Source organism: Notolepis coatsorum, assembly GCF_963971535.1.
Source record: "Notolepis coatsorum genome assembly, chromosome: 15".
Taxonomy (NCBI): Eukaryota; Metazoa; Chordata; class Actinopteri; order Aulopiformes; family Paralepididae; genus Notolepis; species Notolepis coatsorum.
This window is the reverse complement of record NC_140179.1, coordinates 21,075,476-21,092,900: the sequence shown is the minus strand read 5'-3', so window position 1 is coordinate 21,092,900 and position 17,425 is coordinate 21,075,476. Positions and strand designations below refer to the sequence as shown.

Below are 17,425 nucleotides of genomic sequence, written 5' to 3'. Positions count from 1 at the left end.
CAGCGTTTCCGTTAGCCGGTAATTACCGGTATTTGACCGGCAAAATCTGTTGAAGTCCGACATATTTAATCTCTCCGGTCTTAATGTCCGGTGAAAATAATTCCCTCTAAGCACAATTTGATTATTTGAATTGTATTAAAATAGGCTCAAATTAAATAGCCTATGCGATGAACGAAACAATCATTACATTTGTTTCATCGTTGCTTCTAATAATGACAACGACGTTGTCAGCGAGAGCTTAGTGCTGGGTTTCCGAATGCATGTGCAGCTGCAGAGCCGGAGCAGCAGCGGCACAGTGCAGTACTCCAATTCAGCCATTGGCAATTCAGCTGTTGGGTGGGGGGCGCTGCTGAGCGGTCCCCAGATAGAGCCAGAAAAGAGCCAGAAAACAGCTGAATCTGCTGCTCTGCATCGACATACTCTCGCAAATAAGTCATTGGGAGGTGGAGAGAGAGAGAGTCGTCACGCAAACCCACGATAATGTTGCCGTCTCTCTCTGCCAAATTTCTCAGTTCTTCGCTTGATATAATTAATACAAATGTCCAATATAACGGAATTCGTTAGCTCATAAAAATGTGATTATAACAGACTGCTGTTTATTAATGTCGGGCGACTGCCCACAGACACCTATTTGATTTAAAGTCGGCAGGACTTATTTTATTTGGAATATAATGACTATACGCAAATGTAGCCTAGTTTTAAGTACACATATTATAAATCTACATGCCTTGATGATGTCATTCTTTTGTTTTGTTGTCATTCTTTTGCCTATCAATTGTTTTTAAGCTCAATAAACTCTGACCGGAATTTCTCTCATTTGACCGGTAGATTGAAATCTACCGGACACTGAGGCCGGCAACAATTTTTTCTAACTGAAACCCTGATTTATACTGTCTGTAACGTTTGGCTACTTTAAATCATTGAATGTAGAGAGAGAGCGAGAGAGAGAGAGAGAGAGAGAGGGGGCGAGAATGAACAAGAGAGCCAGCCCCCCCCCCTCGGGTTTTGTTCTAGGTTTGCATTTTGATCGTCTAAGCTGCCGTAGGTGATGACGTCACACTCGAATGTAAACAGGAAGAGATGGAGATGGAAATTGGATGATATACAGAAACGAATAATCAATAAATATGAAGTTATGTTTAAACTTCTGTTGTCAAGCGTTGTCAATATAACCCACCCCCTTTCCTCACGAATGGAACTAGTCTTGTGGAGTCCGCTTTGACCGTTTTCCAAGGTTAGCATCTATCGCTAGTTAGCTTAGCATAATCCTAATGGATACCTTGGTTAGCAGCTACCGTTAGCTCATTGCTTGTGTCAATTAAATTGCATGTTATTAAAGGTCCGCGCTGGTCTGTCTAATGAAATTACAACCGCAACATTATATCGCACTGTACAGCCCTGACTACACTAACTTTAGCCTATAGCTCCGCCGTCCCTTCTCGAGGAAAGCACTGCGAGTGTCTCTCGGCCGCGGGCGCCGCCATATAAACTAAATACTCGATGTTCGCGATATAGTACAGTACTACATCTCGGGTAGAACAATCCGCGATACATCGAGTATACTCGATATATCGCCCACCCCTAGGATCAATGCATCGTTACACCCCTGTCCTTTTATATGACAAATAAAACGGAGCTTGACCTGGGTCTGTGTTTCCTCCAGGTGGACCGGAGGACGGGACGGAGGAGCCGGAGAGGTGTCCCATCTGCCTGGGCGTGCTGTCCCGAGGAGACCTGGCCATGCCCAGCAGCTGCTGCCACGTCTTCTGCCTCCACTGCCTGCTCACCTGGGCAGAGGTGAGAGGCCAACACACCCTTTACATGCATTCATTTTAGGGCTGCCGGGCGATATGGGCAAAAATGTTATCATGAACGGCCTAGTTCACTCAGATCTCTCACTTCTTACCGGTTATTTAAGATATCTTTGTTTACTCATCTACATACTATTACTGATTTACTGTGTTAGGGTTTATGTTTACAGATCAAACTGTAATTTTGTATGTACATTTATATGGGAACATATATATATTGACGATCCTCTTGGGAGGAATCAGTGTGGACTGTGTAAGTGTATTTTGTTGTACTGTTTTGTTTTGTTATGTATTGTATGTTTTGTATCTTTTTATAATTATTTTTTTTAATCTTTTTCTCCGCCTGATTTTCTATTTTTTTCTCTCATCCCAATTTAGTCGTTATGCCAATTGCCCCCTTCCCCTACCTGGTTTGTTGTGCGCATGTTCCTCCTACTGGTCGGTACAAGGGAACCCTGAAGTCCACCACATGCTTCCTCCGACACATGCGGAGACAGCCAGTGGCTCTCTTCTCACCTGGCAGCAAGGACTCTCATTGGTGAAGCGTAACGCGTGGGAGGTCACGCTGCCTTCACCACTTCCTGCCTTTCGCTGAGCAGGCGCCCAGACCTGACCTGTAGGCGTCGCTGTCCACAACGCCAGATTACCACCCACGACTTCCCTCCCCCTAACTCAGCCAAACGAGTTAGTATGACGTCCGGCCCAAGCCGCAGGGCAATGCTGACTCCGGGAGTCGAGACCGCAGCCTCTTGCATTGGTGACGAGCGCAATCTCCGCTACGCCACCCGACCGCGTGAATATTAAAGGCAACCAACTTGTGTTCAGCTTTTCGTTCAGCGTTTCTCTGATTGGCCACACGGCCACGTGACCGCCCTAGCACACGCCCTTATCCGCGCTGTGTGTTGTCAGTAACAGAGAGAGACGCGGCAGACGCGGCAGAGAGTGACCGCGGCCACGCATGCGCATGAGGCTCCCCCAGGTGCTCTGAGAGGTGCTCGAGAGGTGCTCGTTGGTTAATGCCTTGTTGTGTTTGCGTTGTTGGTTAATGCCTGTTGTTGTTGGTTAATGCCATATCGCTATCGCCGCATCACTTAACGCCATAACTAACTGCCTAACTAACTAACTAACTATTTCGCGATGGACCCTGCCGCCAACGTGCAAGCTTTTGTGCCAGCACAGAGCAATTTGCATGTTTCATTGATTAACGCCATTACCTGCTGTGCTGTAGGCGCAAGCAGAGGTACAGTAAGGTACATAATTGTAAGTAGGTGAATTCTACACATCTGACAACGCCATCTCACATTATCATAATGATGTGTTTTCTATATTATATCCACAATCCATCTAAAAAATTGTATGGGCGTAAATACATGTTAAGATATTCAAAATCGTCACAGCAGTATAGTTTGTTTATACTTCAGAAGTGATGTACAGTGACGCGTGAATCTGGTATTTTGCGCCATCTGACAATATCATAATGATGTGTTTTCTATATTATATCCACAATCATTCATCTAAAAAATTGTATGGGCGTAAATACATGTTAAGATATTCAAAATCGTCACAGCAGTATAGTTTGTTTATACTTCAGAAGTGATGTACAGTGACGAGTGAATCTGGTAGTTGGTTGTTAAAAACGCGAAACATAATAACGTTACGCTTTCTAGTTCAGTCAGCTAGTTTGTTTATACTTCAGAAGTGATGTACAGTGACGAGTGAATCTGCCTCAACATTATGCTCCGCGCATTTCATAATCAGTCAGCGCTAAAAACGCGAAACATAATAACCTAGTTTGTTTATACTTCAGAAGTGATGTACAGTGACGCGTGAATCTGCCTCAACATTATGCTCCGCGCATTTCATAATCAGTCAGCAGCCTGCGTCCTCCACTGCTTCCGCTTGCTCCTTGGATTTCATTTGGGACGTGGGACGGCTGCCGCTTGCCTGCCGCGTGGGGGCGGGGGGTCGCGGCCAATCAGAGAAAAGCTGAACACAAGTTGGTTTCCTTTAATATTCATGCCACTCGACCGCCCCTTATGTTTTGTATCTTGTATCGAAAACGAGATAGCATATATCAAGGGGTTTATCCTTCAAATAAATGTCAATTCAAATATATCACGATAACATTTTTCCTATAGTTCGATATCGATAATTATCGATATTTTTATTATTTTTAAATTTTTTATTCTTATTTAAACAACAAATGTATCTTTATTTTGCAGCAATTCTTTGTTGTTGCCGCCATCTTTAGTGTTACAGCCCCTCACACTCCAGTTCTCAGGCTGCAGCTGGTTTGAAAGTGAAAGTAAACGGGCTTCTCTGCTGGCTGTGGCTCCAGGGGAGTTGAACAGTTCTGGCTCTGCTAGTTTTTTTTCTATCTTTTGGCGCTTTTTTGGTGGACAAACCACCGCACATGTGCACTGACTCGCAACTGGAGACTAGCTCTGCTAGCACACATAGCCTACTGTGTACAGACGGTTTCAAACTATTTTAAATTAGAAAGCAAACAAAATAAATGGACAAGACAAGATTTTTATTATCGATTATTAAAATATATCGTGATAATTATCTTTATCGCCCAGCCCTAATTCATTTCAAAAGGTGCTACAATGAAGATTTTGACATCAATATAATCATTGTAAATTCAACGTCCATACCTTGGTAGGATTACTGCAAAATCATGTTGAGACTTGATTGATTGATTGATTGATTGATTTGCAGTCTCAGACGGTTCCGTCCTGCCCGGTGGACAGAAGGCCTTTTGACATTGTTTACAAATGGGACGCAGCACTGGGATGTCTTCAGGTCAGTGGACGCTTGATTATCATATTGATATTTATTATTGTACCTTGTATTGTATAGTTTGTATAGATAATATAATTGTTGTTGTGTATTATGTGTTATGTCTAGTCTATAGTTTATTTATAGCTTATTTAGTTTATAGTTATAGTTTATATTTATAGTTTGTATAGGTAGAATATATGTTTATTTTACAAATCCACTACGGTTGAGAAGCCGGGAAAGACGAGCATCTTGCGTTTTTCGGAATGTATGTACATTAAAAAAGCTGTGACAATAAAATAATCTGAATCTCTGAAATCTGATATAACGGCCTTTAACGGCCTGTATTTCCATAACCTTTGGCTTGTCATCTATTTTGTGTTGAGTGTTTTTGTATCATCCCTTTTTGTTGTCAGTTTGTCTTGTGCTCAGTTTAAATGTTGACCAGACATGGGTTTATTAAAGTGAAAAAGGTAATTGAAAGTAATGAACTCGTCGCTGTGTTCTTTTTAGATTCCCGTCAGGAAGAGAGTGAACCAACCAGAACCCGACAGATGCTCCTGCAGAGACTCGGGACCACACGTCTGTATGAAGTAAGTGAAACAGAACCTCCAGCTGCTCCGTGGAGAAGTACATCTTTACATTAGGGTTGTGCATGACTGACCAAAATCATTTCGAATAGTCTACTGTTCTTAAGACCGAATATTCGACCCCCCCCCCCCCCCCCCCCCCTACCCATTAACACATCCAGCGGCAAAAACGCTGTCCAGCGTTATTGGCCGCCATGCGTTGTCTGCCAGGATCGCTGTACAGTGTTTTTTAGATCAATATTTCATTTTTTCGCCATGGCATTCATAATTCATATACCCACCCCCGGTCCTGCAGCTGGACCTTAGATGTGACTGCAACGACGGCTCAATACCGCCGCCTGGTGGATGGTCGGGCGAGTTACACTCACAAACAGGATGTGCCATCAGTGCATCGATGAAAATCATCCGGCAGTCACATCTCGTTACGGGACTCCCGACAGACACTATGTACATAATGGATCGCTTTCTAAACTTAATAATCGATATGATTTCGGCGTTTATTGCGCCATACAAACCGGAAATGGACCTAGGCGATCGGCGTCGTATAATTGGGATCTTTCACCGCCAGTCTCATTGGCCCACGGTAAGAGGAATATAACGTTATTTTCAACCCGATTGTGCATTTCCTTGTTTGCAAACCATCTGATCAATATATCCACCCAACCTACTTATAAAGCAGTTACTGATGATCGGGGAATTATAAACGACCCCCCCCTTTCCTCCGCGCATGATGAGGCATAACTTATACCGATCATATACATTTGAGTTTTTTGGTGTAGCGTGTATGGGGGGGAAACGGCAATCGATAATCTATATAATGCGTTTGGGCCTATAACTAGGGTTTTTGGAATTACAGCAGAAAAGATTAAAAACATACTTATATTCTAGAAGGTATTAACACAACAATGTATGAATGAAAAAGTATAACGTTCCCACATCCTGAACGATAGATAATCGATGTTGAATGGGCCATAGTAATGTCAATATAGCAATACAATTAAAAAAGTTATAGCCCTGCAAAGAAGGTAAACATCTCCATAGGCTTACAGTGCTGGCAGAGAGGGGCATGAGATGGGCATAACCCCCGGCGGGCAATGTGTATAAAAAAAAAAAAGAAAAGGAAAAAAAAAGGTTATATAAAAAATATATTATTTTCTGTTTCAGTTTAAATTCAGTTAAAATGTTCAGTTTCAGTTATTCTTTTTAAATGGATAATTAAAATCAAAGGGTATTGCACATAAATAGGCACTTCAGAATCTGAAGTTCAGATAATCCTTCAGAACGTTGATCGGCTCAGCTGACCGACAATAAATCAAAATGACACCATTCACCATCGTAGCCTATGACAGCATTGCATTTGCCTATCAACCGGTTTTAATAAACAAACGGAAACAGTAGCATGTGCATCTTTTAGAGCAGGGGTCTCAAACTCAATTTACCTGGGGGCCGCTGGAGGTAGAGTCTGGGTGAGGCTGGGCCGCATCAAATATTCCACAAAAAAAGGGTTTCAAGTATTCCAAAAAAAAGTACAACTGATCCAATCTTCTCAATCTTTAGCAATAACAATTAAGAACATGAACAGTTCTTCAGAACATGAACGGTTCTTCAGAACATAGGCTTCTCAGTGGTGTCAGTGGACTCATCCACAGCTATGGAAATGCACTGTGCATTTTTTTTATTCTACCACAAAGCTGTTTCATCAAATCACCAGCCAGTATTTCAGTTATTCTGGTTGCTGTGCGATCTGAGGGGGATTTGCTTTTGTTTGCCTTCAAACATGGTCTCCATCACTTCAGTCATACATTATTTTATTACATGCATCAGAGAGAGAGAGAATGGCTTCTTGCCACTGAGTGAGGACTTGGTATCTGTATGTCATATATGTCCTGATGAATTGAAAATGGGGGACCCTGATGTAAACAAGACGAAAGTCTTTCTCTGGTCTGCATCCCCTTAACACTTTAACTGCCAAACGCCGGAACTCGTCATTCCCCGCCATGCTCAAGTTGCCTAGGACGCCGTAACTCGTCTTTGATATCAATATTTCAAAAATCTGTGATCGAAATCATATTTCCCCTCCGCAGCCTTGACACACAGTGCTGATCTCCTCTCAACCCTCTAGCGGTTCAAGAGCGCCATCTGGTGGCCGATCGGCAGATCGAAACCGGATATCAACCTTTGAACCGGCAGGACTCACTCCATATGTGGTCCGGGCACTCGCTAATGTTAGAGAGACTCCGTCTTCACACAGTGAACATCGATCGGTGGAAATAACTCGAAAAAACAACATGATTTGGACGTATATACTATTATACAACCTGGAAATAGATCGGGTATTTCGACATCCCATAATGGAAAACTGTCTACTCCACGCTGATCGCCCAACGGCCCGAGGAGACTGGGGTGAGTTTTAGCGTGTAGTATTACCGTGTTCGATATAAACTGCTATGATGAACATATGACCCACATTAGATGAATGGTATAACGTTGCCCACGGAATTATAAATGCCCCCTCGCCCATCCGGTCAACATCAGATGACGTGTAGTAACTCCTAGAAGTACATCCAGTTGAAATGTTTTATCTCGCACAGATTCCTACCAAACTGTATTTGATCATCAATATAATGCATTTGGGGCTATAAATCACATTCTGGAGAAAGCTGCAGAAAGAGATGAAAACATACTTATACTTTAGACCATATTTTAGTATGAATATGTGAATGAAAAAGTTTAACGTTGCTACACCATGAACAATACATATAGGACATTGAATGGGCCCTAATAATGGCAATCTAGCAATAGAATTTAAAAAGTTATAGCCCTGCAAAGAAGGGGAACTTCTCCATGTTAAATAGAGCTGGCAAGGGATGGTATATCATGAATTTAACCATGGCAATCAAAGTGTTAACAATTGTGTGTATTGAGCTGTACTGTATTGTACTCATTCTGCAATCTGTTAATAAAGTTTTCAATCAATCAATCAATACACGTCAATTCTAGCCTCCGATCCCATGACGTCATTTATCTCCTGTGGAGAGTGAGGATTATAAAATGAACGTGTTTTAAAGTGTGATGCTGTTTGTCATTTTAACAGCAGATACACTTTATTAAATTCCATTGTCCCCGACAGAGCGTTTGACTGGGAGCTCGGACGGGATGTGTTTTGCTTGGTGTTATTATAGCATTAGCTGAAAAGCTAGCGTTAGCTACGTTACATCAAATCAGATGATGGCCTGTCCTTTCTACAGGACCTGACACTGTCCGTCTATCAACAATAATGCACCCACAGTGAATCGTATTTAAGTCAAGTAGCTACTGACTAGCGTTAGCTGACTAACGTTATTAAATGTCAATGTGAAAACCTTGCAGGGAAGACGAGCTAGGTCAGCTAGCTTAGCTTGACAACGGTACCTTGGCTAAAGTTGGTGCTATTCATAATCCAGCAATAATGGCTGCAGACCTGCAAGTAAAGTACAGCAAGTTCCAAGTGCCAAAGGATAAGAGTCTGAGGCGGAGTCTCAAAAGAGAATGTTGAATATTTATTTTGCATCGAAAATCACAACATTCGAACGTTACTACTAGCCAGAGTCTCTGCGACTGCTACAGACTGGGTAGCGAGTGCAACACAGTCTAATGTCCGTGCGGATCATTGGAGTAGGGTATATCTGCAGTGCCGCAGCCCCATAAAACGTCCAACTCTCGCGCAACGACTCGGCAAACAGTTGCGCGCGGGCCGCATTAACACTACACTTCGATGTCAAGTAGGGGGCCGCAAAATATCATCCCGCGGGCCGCAAATGGCCCGCGGGCCGCGAGTTTGAGACCCCTGTTTTAGAGCAATTAGGCTATGAAAATTAGGCTGCCTCTAAATATAAAAATGAATTAAATAAGAATGATTTGCCTCTCTAAAAATCTTTTTTTTTTATTATTTTGGAAATTATATAAAAAATTTATTTGACTCTGACATGAAAATGTGAGACTGTTTTTGAATATTCTAACTCATCCCTACTTTACATCAGTGTATATTTGAGCTGCTCCGTGTAGAAGTACATCTTTACATCAGTGTATATTTGAGCTGCTCCGTGTATATTTTAGCTGCTCCGTGTAGAAGTACATCTTTACATCAGTGTATATTTAGCTGCTGCGTGTAGAAGTACATCTTTACATCAGTGTATATTTAGCTGCTGCGTCGATCTGAAATAAAAATGATTTCCATTCTATTCAAATGTATTGTCAAAATGCAGCACAAGTATAATACAACAAAGTCATTTGGCATCCAACCAGAGTGCAAATGTAACAGTAAAGTGCAATAGTAATATACAATGTACAGGTGATTAAACTGGGTATAAAATATATAAATTAGTACTACTGAGTAATGGTGTTAATGAGATGTATGTACAGAGTTGTAACTAGTAAAAGTAGGTGAGGGATAATAATAATGTCCTATTACTTTTGAATAATATGCTCTTTCCTTTGTCTTATGGCTATGCTCAGGGCACTGTGAATATATCAATAATTATTATATATAGTAACGTAAAGATTCAGGAAATGTATCCCTGCAAGGAGGGAAGGATTGTTGGAGGTCTCGGAATCAATATCTGAAATGAAAATAAATAACTAACCTTCATACTGTCTTTCAGTATATACAAGTAATCTACCTTGCCTATATTATACCTATTATGCTAATATGTCTATACTACTATGCACTCAAGATTGTAGCACTCAGGTTCAACATGGTTTGACGAACAATCTTACTTACCCTTACCCAGAGTTGTACCTTCCTGCTGACTTGTACACAACCAGAGTTGTACCTTCCTGCTGACTTGTTGTACACAACCAGAGTTGTACCTTCCTGCTGACTTGTTGTACAGAACCAGAGTTGTACCTTCCTGCTGACTTATTGTACAGAACCAGAGTTGTACCCTTCCTGCTGACTTGTTGTACAGAACCAGAGTTGTACCTTCCTGCTGACTTGTTGTACAGAACTTGTAAGTTGCTTGGGATAAAAACGTTCAGCTAAATGTAAAATTTGTTTTATTTGCCAAGTGCATTTATTCTGACAAGGTATTTGTCTACCGTTTTGGACCGAAAGCTAAACAAACAAATATGTGGTGGTGTTGCACGGGGCCTTTGTTAACTCTAACTTTTTTTTTAATATATATATATATACACTTTTTCTCCCATTTTTCTATATTTTCTCCCATCCCAATTTCGTATCATCCAATTCAACCCTCCCCTGGCACGAACGCTGTTTCTTGCCTCCCACAAGCCGGCTGCAATGTGGACTAAGTCATACATAGCACAAGTCCCCTCCGGTACTTGAGGTAACAGCAGTCACATCTTTTCACCTGCGCAGCTCGATCTCTCAGTGGCGAGGAGTAACGCGTGGGAGGCTCACGCTGCCCCCGATACTTCCTGATTCTACTGCGCCGATCCCCACCCATCAGTTTCCCACCCCCTAATACGGCCAATGTGTATTAGTATGGACGGCCAGCTAAACTGAAAGCAATGTGGAGCGCTGGGCTCGAACAGGCAAGCCCAGCGTCTCCGTCATTCGTGGCGAGCGCCTTGCCCACTACGCCACGTAGCCGCCCAACTTGAGGATACTATTTATAAAAAAGGAGTAGACCTTCTTGATGACGCCACTTTAATTATTTGTTTCAGAAGCAAGCACGCTGGAAGGCTGAGACGCCAGAAGACTGAGGGGGCACCGGATGCCAAAGCAAAGGGACTCGTGAGGAAATGTACGTTCCATTTCCCCCCAACCTCATCATTGTCTTCCTCCTGATTCGCTAATATTTGGTTAACGAAGTGTAAATGTGAGCTGTCTTCCTCTGATTGGCTAATAATTTGGTTAACGAGGTGTAAACGTGAGCTGTCTTCCTCTGATTGGCTAATAATTTGGTTAACAAGGTGTAAATGTGAGCTGTATTTCTCTGATTGGCTAATAATTTGGTTAACAAGGTATAAATGTGAGCTCTCTTCCTCTGATTGGCTAATAATTCGGTTAACGAGGCGTAAACGTGAGCTGTATTCCTCTGATTGGCTAATAATTTGGTTAACAAGGTGTAAACGTGAGCTCTCTTCCTCAGGTAGCGACGATGACCCCTCTTCAATGAGCAGGAAAAAGGTTGGATTTCTCTTTTACTTTGTGTGCTGGACATTTAAACCACTACACATGATCTCAAGAAGGTGCTGAACGAGCACAGTGGCAGTTTTTCATGTCTGGTCATTTCTAGCATGGTGTTATTCACTGTCAAAAATGCAAAGAAAAATCATAATTTATATTCTCCTTTGTTTCATCACAATGTACTCAAGCCTAGTAATAGAAACAATATTTCTGACACTGGGAATACATTCCCTGAGATCCATAGATGCCCCTAGACACCAAGAACATGCAAATGGACCTTGTAGAAGTGGAGCAATCTTCCATTTACTTAGGTATGTATTTTTTTGCGGATTTTCAGAAAATAGGGCTCCGGGCTTAAGAGGTTAAAGGTGCTATAGATTTAAAGTTCTACAATCTGCACTAGAACCAACACTAAGACCGGAGCAGTGATATATGTGGAACCACCACCACTGCTATAGAACTACCTCACAGATGGATTGAACACAGCTATAGAACGACCTCAGAGGAATCACTGGTGTGCGTTTAGTCTGTTTGTGTGTTATTTTGTGTTATTAAAATGTAGTTTGTCTTCTGTGCAGGTGAAAGGAACGGAGTGTTGTACCTGGTCATCAACATCCTCGTTTAGCTCCTTGTTGACACAGGAAATGTAAGTTCAGTCCAAGGATGAAGAAATCAATTTTTATCCTAGTTGTCTGTGTCTGTGTGTGGGCTGCACTGCTGATCACATCAAAAAAAGATTTCATCTGTGTTTTCTAGGGGGTAATTTTTCAAGATTCTTATCTTCAAAGATTAAAAGTCATATTCACAAGTTCCAGAAATAGATTTGTTTTGGTTCTTATTCTTGTGATGTAGTTTCAGCCACGTGACCTTGCAGCTGTAAAAGATGTAGTTTCAGCCACGTGACCTCGCAGCTGTAAAAGATAGTTTCAGCTTCACGTGACCTCGCAGCTGTAAAAGATAGTTTCAGCTTCATGTGACCTCGCAGCTGTAAAAGATGTAGTTTCAGCTTCACGTGACCTCGCAGCTGTAAAAGATAGTTTCAGCCATGTGACCTCGCAGCTGTAAAAGATGTAGTTTCAGCTTCACGTGACCTCGCAGCTGTAAAAGATAGTTTCAGCTTCATGTGACCTCGCAGCTGTAAAAGATAGTTTCAGCTTCATGTGACCTTGCAGCTGTAAAAGATGTAGTTTCAGCTACGTGACCTCGCAGCTGTAAAATATGTAGTTTCAGCTTCACGTGACCTCGCAGCTGTAAAAGATGTAGTTTCAGCCATGTGACCTCGCAGCTGTAAAAGATGTAGTTTCAGCTTCACGTGACCTCGCAGCTGTAAAAGATAGTTTCAGCCATGTGACCTCGCAGCTGTAAAAGATTTAGTTTCAGCTTCACGTGACCTCGCAGCTGTAAAAGATGTAGTTTCAGCCATGTGACCTCGTAGCTGTAAAGGATGTAGTTTCAGCTTCACGTGACCTCGCAGCTGTAAAAGATGTAGTTTCAGCTTCACGTGACCTCGCAGTTGTAAAGGATGTAGTTTCAGCTTCACGTGACCTCGCAGCTGTAAAAGATGTAGTTTCAGCTTCACGTGACCTCACAGCTGTAAAAGATGTAGTTTCAGCTTCACGTGACCTTGCATCTGTAAAAGATGTATTTTCAGCCACATGACCTTGCAGCTGTAAAAGATGTAGTTTCAGCCACGTGACCTCGCAGCTGTAAAAGATGTAGTTTCAGCTTCATGTGACCTCGCAGCTGTAAAAGATGTAGTTTCAGCTTCATGTGACCTCGCAGCTGTAAAAGATGTAGTTTCAGCTTCATGTGACCTCGCCGCTGTAAAAGATGTAGTTTCAGCTTCATGTGATCTCGCAGCTGTAAAAGATGTAGTTTCAGCTTCATGTGGCCTCGCAGCTGTAAAAGATGTAGTTTCAGCTTCACGTGACCTCGCAGCTGTAAAATATGTAGTTTCAGCTTCACGTGACCTCGCAGCTGTAAAAGATGTAGTTTCAGCCACGTGACCTCGCAGCTGTAAAAGATGTAGTTTCAGCTTCACGTGACCTCGCAGCTGTAAAAGATGTAGTTTCAGCCACGTGACCTCGTAGCTGTAAAAGATAGTTTCAGCCATGTGACCTTGCAGCTGTAAAAGATGTAGTTTCAGCCACGTGACCTTGCAGCTGTAAAAGATGTAGTTTCAGCTTCATGTGACCTCGCAGCTGTAAAAGATAGTTTCAGCTTCATGTGACCTCGCAGCTGTAAAAGATGTAGTTTCAGCTTCACGTGACCTCGCAGCTGTAAAAGAGTTTCAGCTTCACGTGACCTCGCAGCTGTAAAAGAGTTTCAGCCATGTGACCTCGCAGCTGTAAAATATGTAGTTTCAGCTTCACGTGACCTCGCAGCTGTAAAAGATGTAGTTTCAGCTTCATGTGACCTCGCAGCTGTAAAAGATGTAGTTTCAGCTTCATGTGACCTCGCAGCTGTAAAAGATGTAGTTTTAGCCATGTGACCTCGCAGCTGTAAAAGATGTTGTTTCAGCTTCATGTGACCTCGCAGCTGTAAAAGATAGTTTCAGCCATGTGACCTCGCAGCTGTAAAATATGTAGTTTCAGCTTCACGTGACCTCGCAGCTGTAAAAGATGTAGTTTCAGCTTCATGTGACCTCGCAGCTGTAAAAGATGTAGTTTCAGCCACGTGACCTCGCAGCTGTAAAAGATGTAGTTTCAGCTTCACGTGACCTCACAGCTGTAAAAGATGTAGTTTCAGCTTCACGTGACCTTGCATCTGTAAAAGATGTATTTTCAGCCACATGACCTTGCAGCTGTAAAAGATGTAGTTTCAGCCACGTGACCTCGCAGCTGTAAAAGATGTAGTTTCAGCTTCATGTGACCTCGCAGCTGTAAAAGATGTAGTTTCAGCTTCATGTGACCTCGCAGCTGTAAAAGATGTAGTTTCAGCTTCATGTGACCTCGCAGCTGTAAAAGATGTAGTTTCAGCTTCATGTGATCTCGCAGCTGTAAAACATGTAGTTTCAGCTTCATGTGGCCTCGCAGCTGTAAAAGATGTAGTTTCAGCTTCACGTGACCTCGCAGCTGTAAAATATGTAGTTTCAGCTTCACGTGACCTCGCAGCTGTAAAAGATGTAGTTTCAGCCACGTGACCTCGCAGCTGTAAAAGATGTAGTTTCAGCTTCACGTGACCTCGCAGCTGTAAAAGATGTAGTTTCAGCCACGTGACCTCGTAGCTGTAAAAGATAGTTTCAGCCATGTGACCTTGCAGCTGTAAAAGATGTAGTTTCAGCCACGTGACCTTGCAGCTGTAAAAGATGTAGTTTCAGCTTCATGTGACCTCGCAGCTGTAAAAGATAGTTTCAGCTTCATGTGACCTCGCAGCTGTAAAAGATGTAGTTTCAGCTTCACGTGACCTCGCAGCTGTAAAAGAGTTTCAGCTTCACGTGACCTCGCAGCTGTAAAAGAGTTTCAGCCATGTGACCTCGCAGCTGTAAAATATGTAGTTTCAGCTTCACGTGACCTCGCAGCTGTAAAAGATGTAGTTTCAGCTTCATGTGACCTCGCAGCTGTAAAAGATGTAGTTTCAGCTTCATGTGACCTCGCAGCTGTAAAAGATGTAGTTTTAGCCATGTGACCTCGCAGCTGTAAAAGATGTTGTTTCAGCTTCATGTGACCTCACAGCTGTAAAAGATGTAGTTTCAGCTTCACGTGACCTCGCATCTGTAAAAGATGTATTTTCAGCCACATGACCTTGCAGCTGTAAAAGATGTAGTTTCAGCCACGTGACCTCGCAGCTGTAAAAGATGTAGTTTCAGCTTCATGTGACCTCGCAGCTGTAAAAGATGTAGTTTCAGCTTCATGTGACCTCGCAGCTGTAAAAGATGTAGTTTCAGCTTCATGTGACCTCGCAGCTGTAAAAGATGTAGTTTCAGCTTCATGTGATCTCGCAGCTGTAAAAGATGTAGTTTCAGCTTCATGTGGCCTCGCAGCTGTAAAAGATGTAGTTTCAGCTTCACGTGACCTCGCAGCTGTAAAATATGTAGTTTCAGCTTCACGTGACCTCGCAGCTGTAAAAGATGTAGTTTCAGCCACGTGACCTCGCAGCTGTAAAAGATGTAGTTTCAGCTTCACGTGACCTCGCAGCTGTAAAAGATGTAGTTTCAGCCACGTGACCTCGTAGCTGTAAAAGATAGTTTCAGCCATGTGACCTTGCAGCTGTAAAAGATGTAGTTTCAGCCACGTGACCTTGCAGCTGTAAAAGATGTAGTTTCAGCTTCATGTGACCTCGCAGCTGTAAAAGATAGTTTCAGCTTCATGTGACCTCGCAGCTGTAAAAGATGTAGTTTCAGCTTCACGTGACCTCGCAGCTGTAAAAGAGTTTCAGCCATGTGACCTCGCAGCTGTAAAATATGTAGTTTCAGCTTCACGTGACCTCGCAGCTGTAAAAGATGTAGTTTCAGCTTCATGTGACCTCGCAGCTGTAAAAGATGTAGTTTCAGCTTCATGTGACCTCGCAGCTGTAAAAGATGTAGTTTTAGCCATGTGACCTCGCAGCTGTAAAAGATGTTGTTTCAGCTTCATGTGACCTCGCAGCTGTAAAAGATAGTTTCAGCCATGTGACCTCGCAGCTGTAAAATATGTAGTTTCAGCTTCACGTGACCTCGCAGCTGTAAAAGATGTAGTTTCAGCTTCATGTGACCTCGCAGCTGTAAAAGATGTAGTTTCAGCCACGTGACCTCGCAGCTGTAAAAGATGTAGTTTCAGCTTCACATTACCTCGGAGCTGTAAAATATGTGGTTTCAGCTTCAAATCTGCTAATTTCATATAGGCACAATAAATAAGAATAAACAATTAAATAAGTCTGCTAAGACGGTTACAAGTTGACACAGTGGTCGGAGATCATACTTTTAAATGCAGCAAGAGAAGGAAGAACCTTTAGCTTCAGAGTCAGTCAGAGGGCGTTCCAGGTTTTGGAAGAACCTTCAGCTGCAGAGTCAGTCAGAAGGCGTTCCAGGTGTTAGAAGAACCTTCAGCTTCAGAGTCAGTCAGAGGGCATTCCAGGTGTTTGAAGAACCTTCAGCTTCAGAGTCAGTCGGAGGGCTTTCCTGGTGTTGGAAGAACCTTCATAGTCAGTCAGAGGGCGTTCCAGGTGTTAGAAGAACCTTCAGAGTCAGTCAGAGGGCGTTCCAGGTGTTAAAAGAACCTTCAGCTTCAGAGTCAGTCGGAGGGCGTTCCAGGTGTTAGAAGAACCTTCAGAGTCAGTCAGAGGGCATTCCAGGTGTTGGAAGAATCTTCAGCTTCAGAGTCAGTCGGAGGGCGTTCCAGGTGATAGAAGAACCTTCAGAGTCAGTCGGAGGACGTTCCAGGTGTTAGAAGAACCTTCAGCTTCAGAGTCAGTCGGAGGGCGTTCCAGGTGTTCGAAGAACCTTCAGAGTCAGTCAGAGGACGTTCCAGGTGTTGGAAGAACCTTCAGCTTCAGAGTCAGTCGGAGGGCGTTCCAGGTGATAGAAGAACCTTCAGAGTCAGTCAGAGGGCGTTCCAGGTGTTGGAAGCATCAAAGGAGAAAGCAGTTCTTCCTAGTTCAGAGCAAACTGGAGGAGAACCAGCCTGATCCTCTTGGTGGACTGCCTGCAGGGTGGAGCCTCTTTGGGTCCCAGAGGAGGTGTTCTACGAGACGGGGTACAAGCAGTGTAAACGCCAGACACAGGACTGTCCCTGGCTGTCTCCTGCTGCGCCCATTCCTGCCACTGGCCCTTCAAGGTAACAATACCCTCACTTTCCACCAATACATGGAGATACGTTTCAGGGATGCTTTTCCTTGAGCAGTTGTCCATAGAGGTTCAGCAGTATATGGGCAGATACAACGATGAATCCATGTCTTTCTACAATTTAAACTAATAAGAGGGGGTTTTGCTCGAATGGTGTCCCTGTTTCTGTTTCCATAGACGCAGTTTCCATCCTCCCAATTGGAACCACAGTCCCTTCCCCCTGAGGCCGTTCTCGTCTCCCTTCACCTCCACCACGTTGTTTGGTTCCGGTCATTTCGGTGAGTTCCTGCCGTGTTACCGTCGGCGTTGAAAGTCCCTTTGTTCTCGCCGCAGAATAACGACTGCCTGGAAT

At 43.1% G+C, this 17,425-nt stretch overlaps 1 protein-coding gene across 6 annotated transcripts in view; it reads left to right on the top strand.

Annotated features, from left to right (window-relative positions):
* scaf11 (SR-related CTD-associated factor 11) overlaps window positions 1-17,425 on the top strand; it is a 96,303-nt gene that overhangs the window by 44,599 nt on the left and 34,279 nt on the right. For 5 of the 6 annotated variants that reach the window (XM_084330771.1, XM_084330775.1, XM_084330774.1 and 2 more), the window contains exons 3-10: window positions 1,664-1,797; window positions 4,533-4,616; window positions 5,106-5,185; window positions 10,847-10,926; window positions 11,275-11,312; window positions 11,891-11,958; window positions 16,940-17,065; window positions 17,251-17,351. In XM_084330771.1, the coding sequence (XP_084186897.1) occupies window positions 1,664-1,797; window positions 4,533-4,616; window positions 5,106-5,185; window positions 10,847-10,926; window positions 11,275-11,312; window positions 11,891-11,958; window positions 16,940-17,065; window positions 17,251-17,351 (711 nt within the window). The remainder of the gene's footprint in view (window positions 1-1,663; window positions 1,798-4,532; window positions 4,617-5,105; window positions 5,186-10,846; window positions 10,927-11,274; window positions 11,313-11,890; window positions 11,959-16,939; window positions 17,066-17,250; window positions 17,352-17,425) is intronic. The other variant, XM_084330772.1, reaches the window with a different exon arrangement.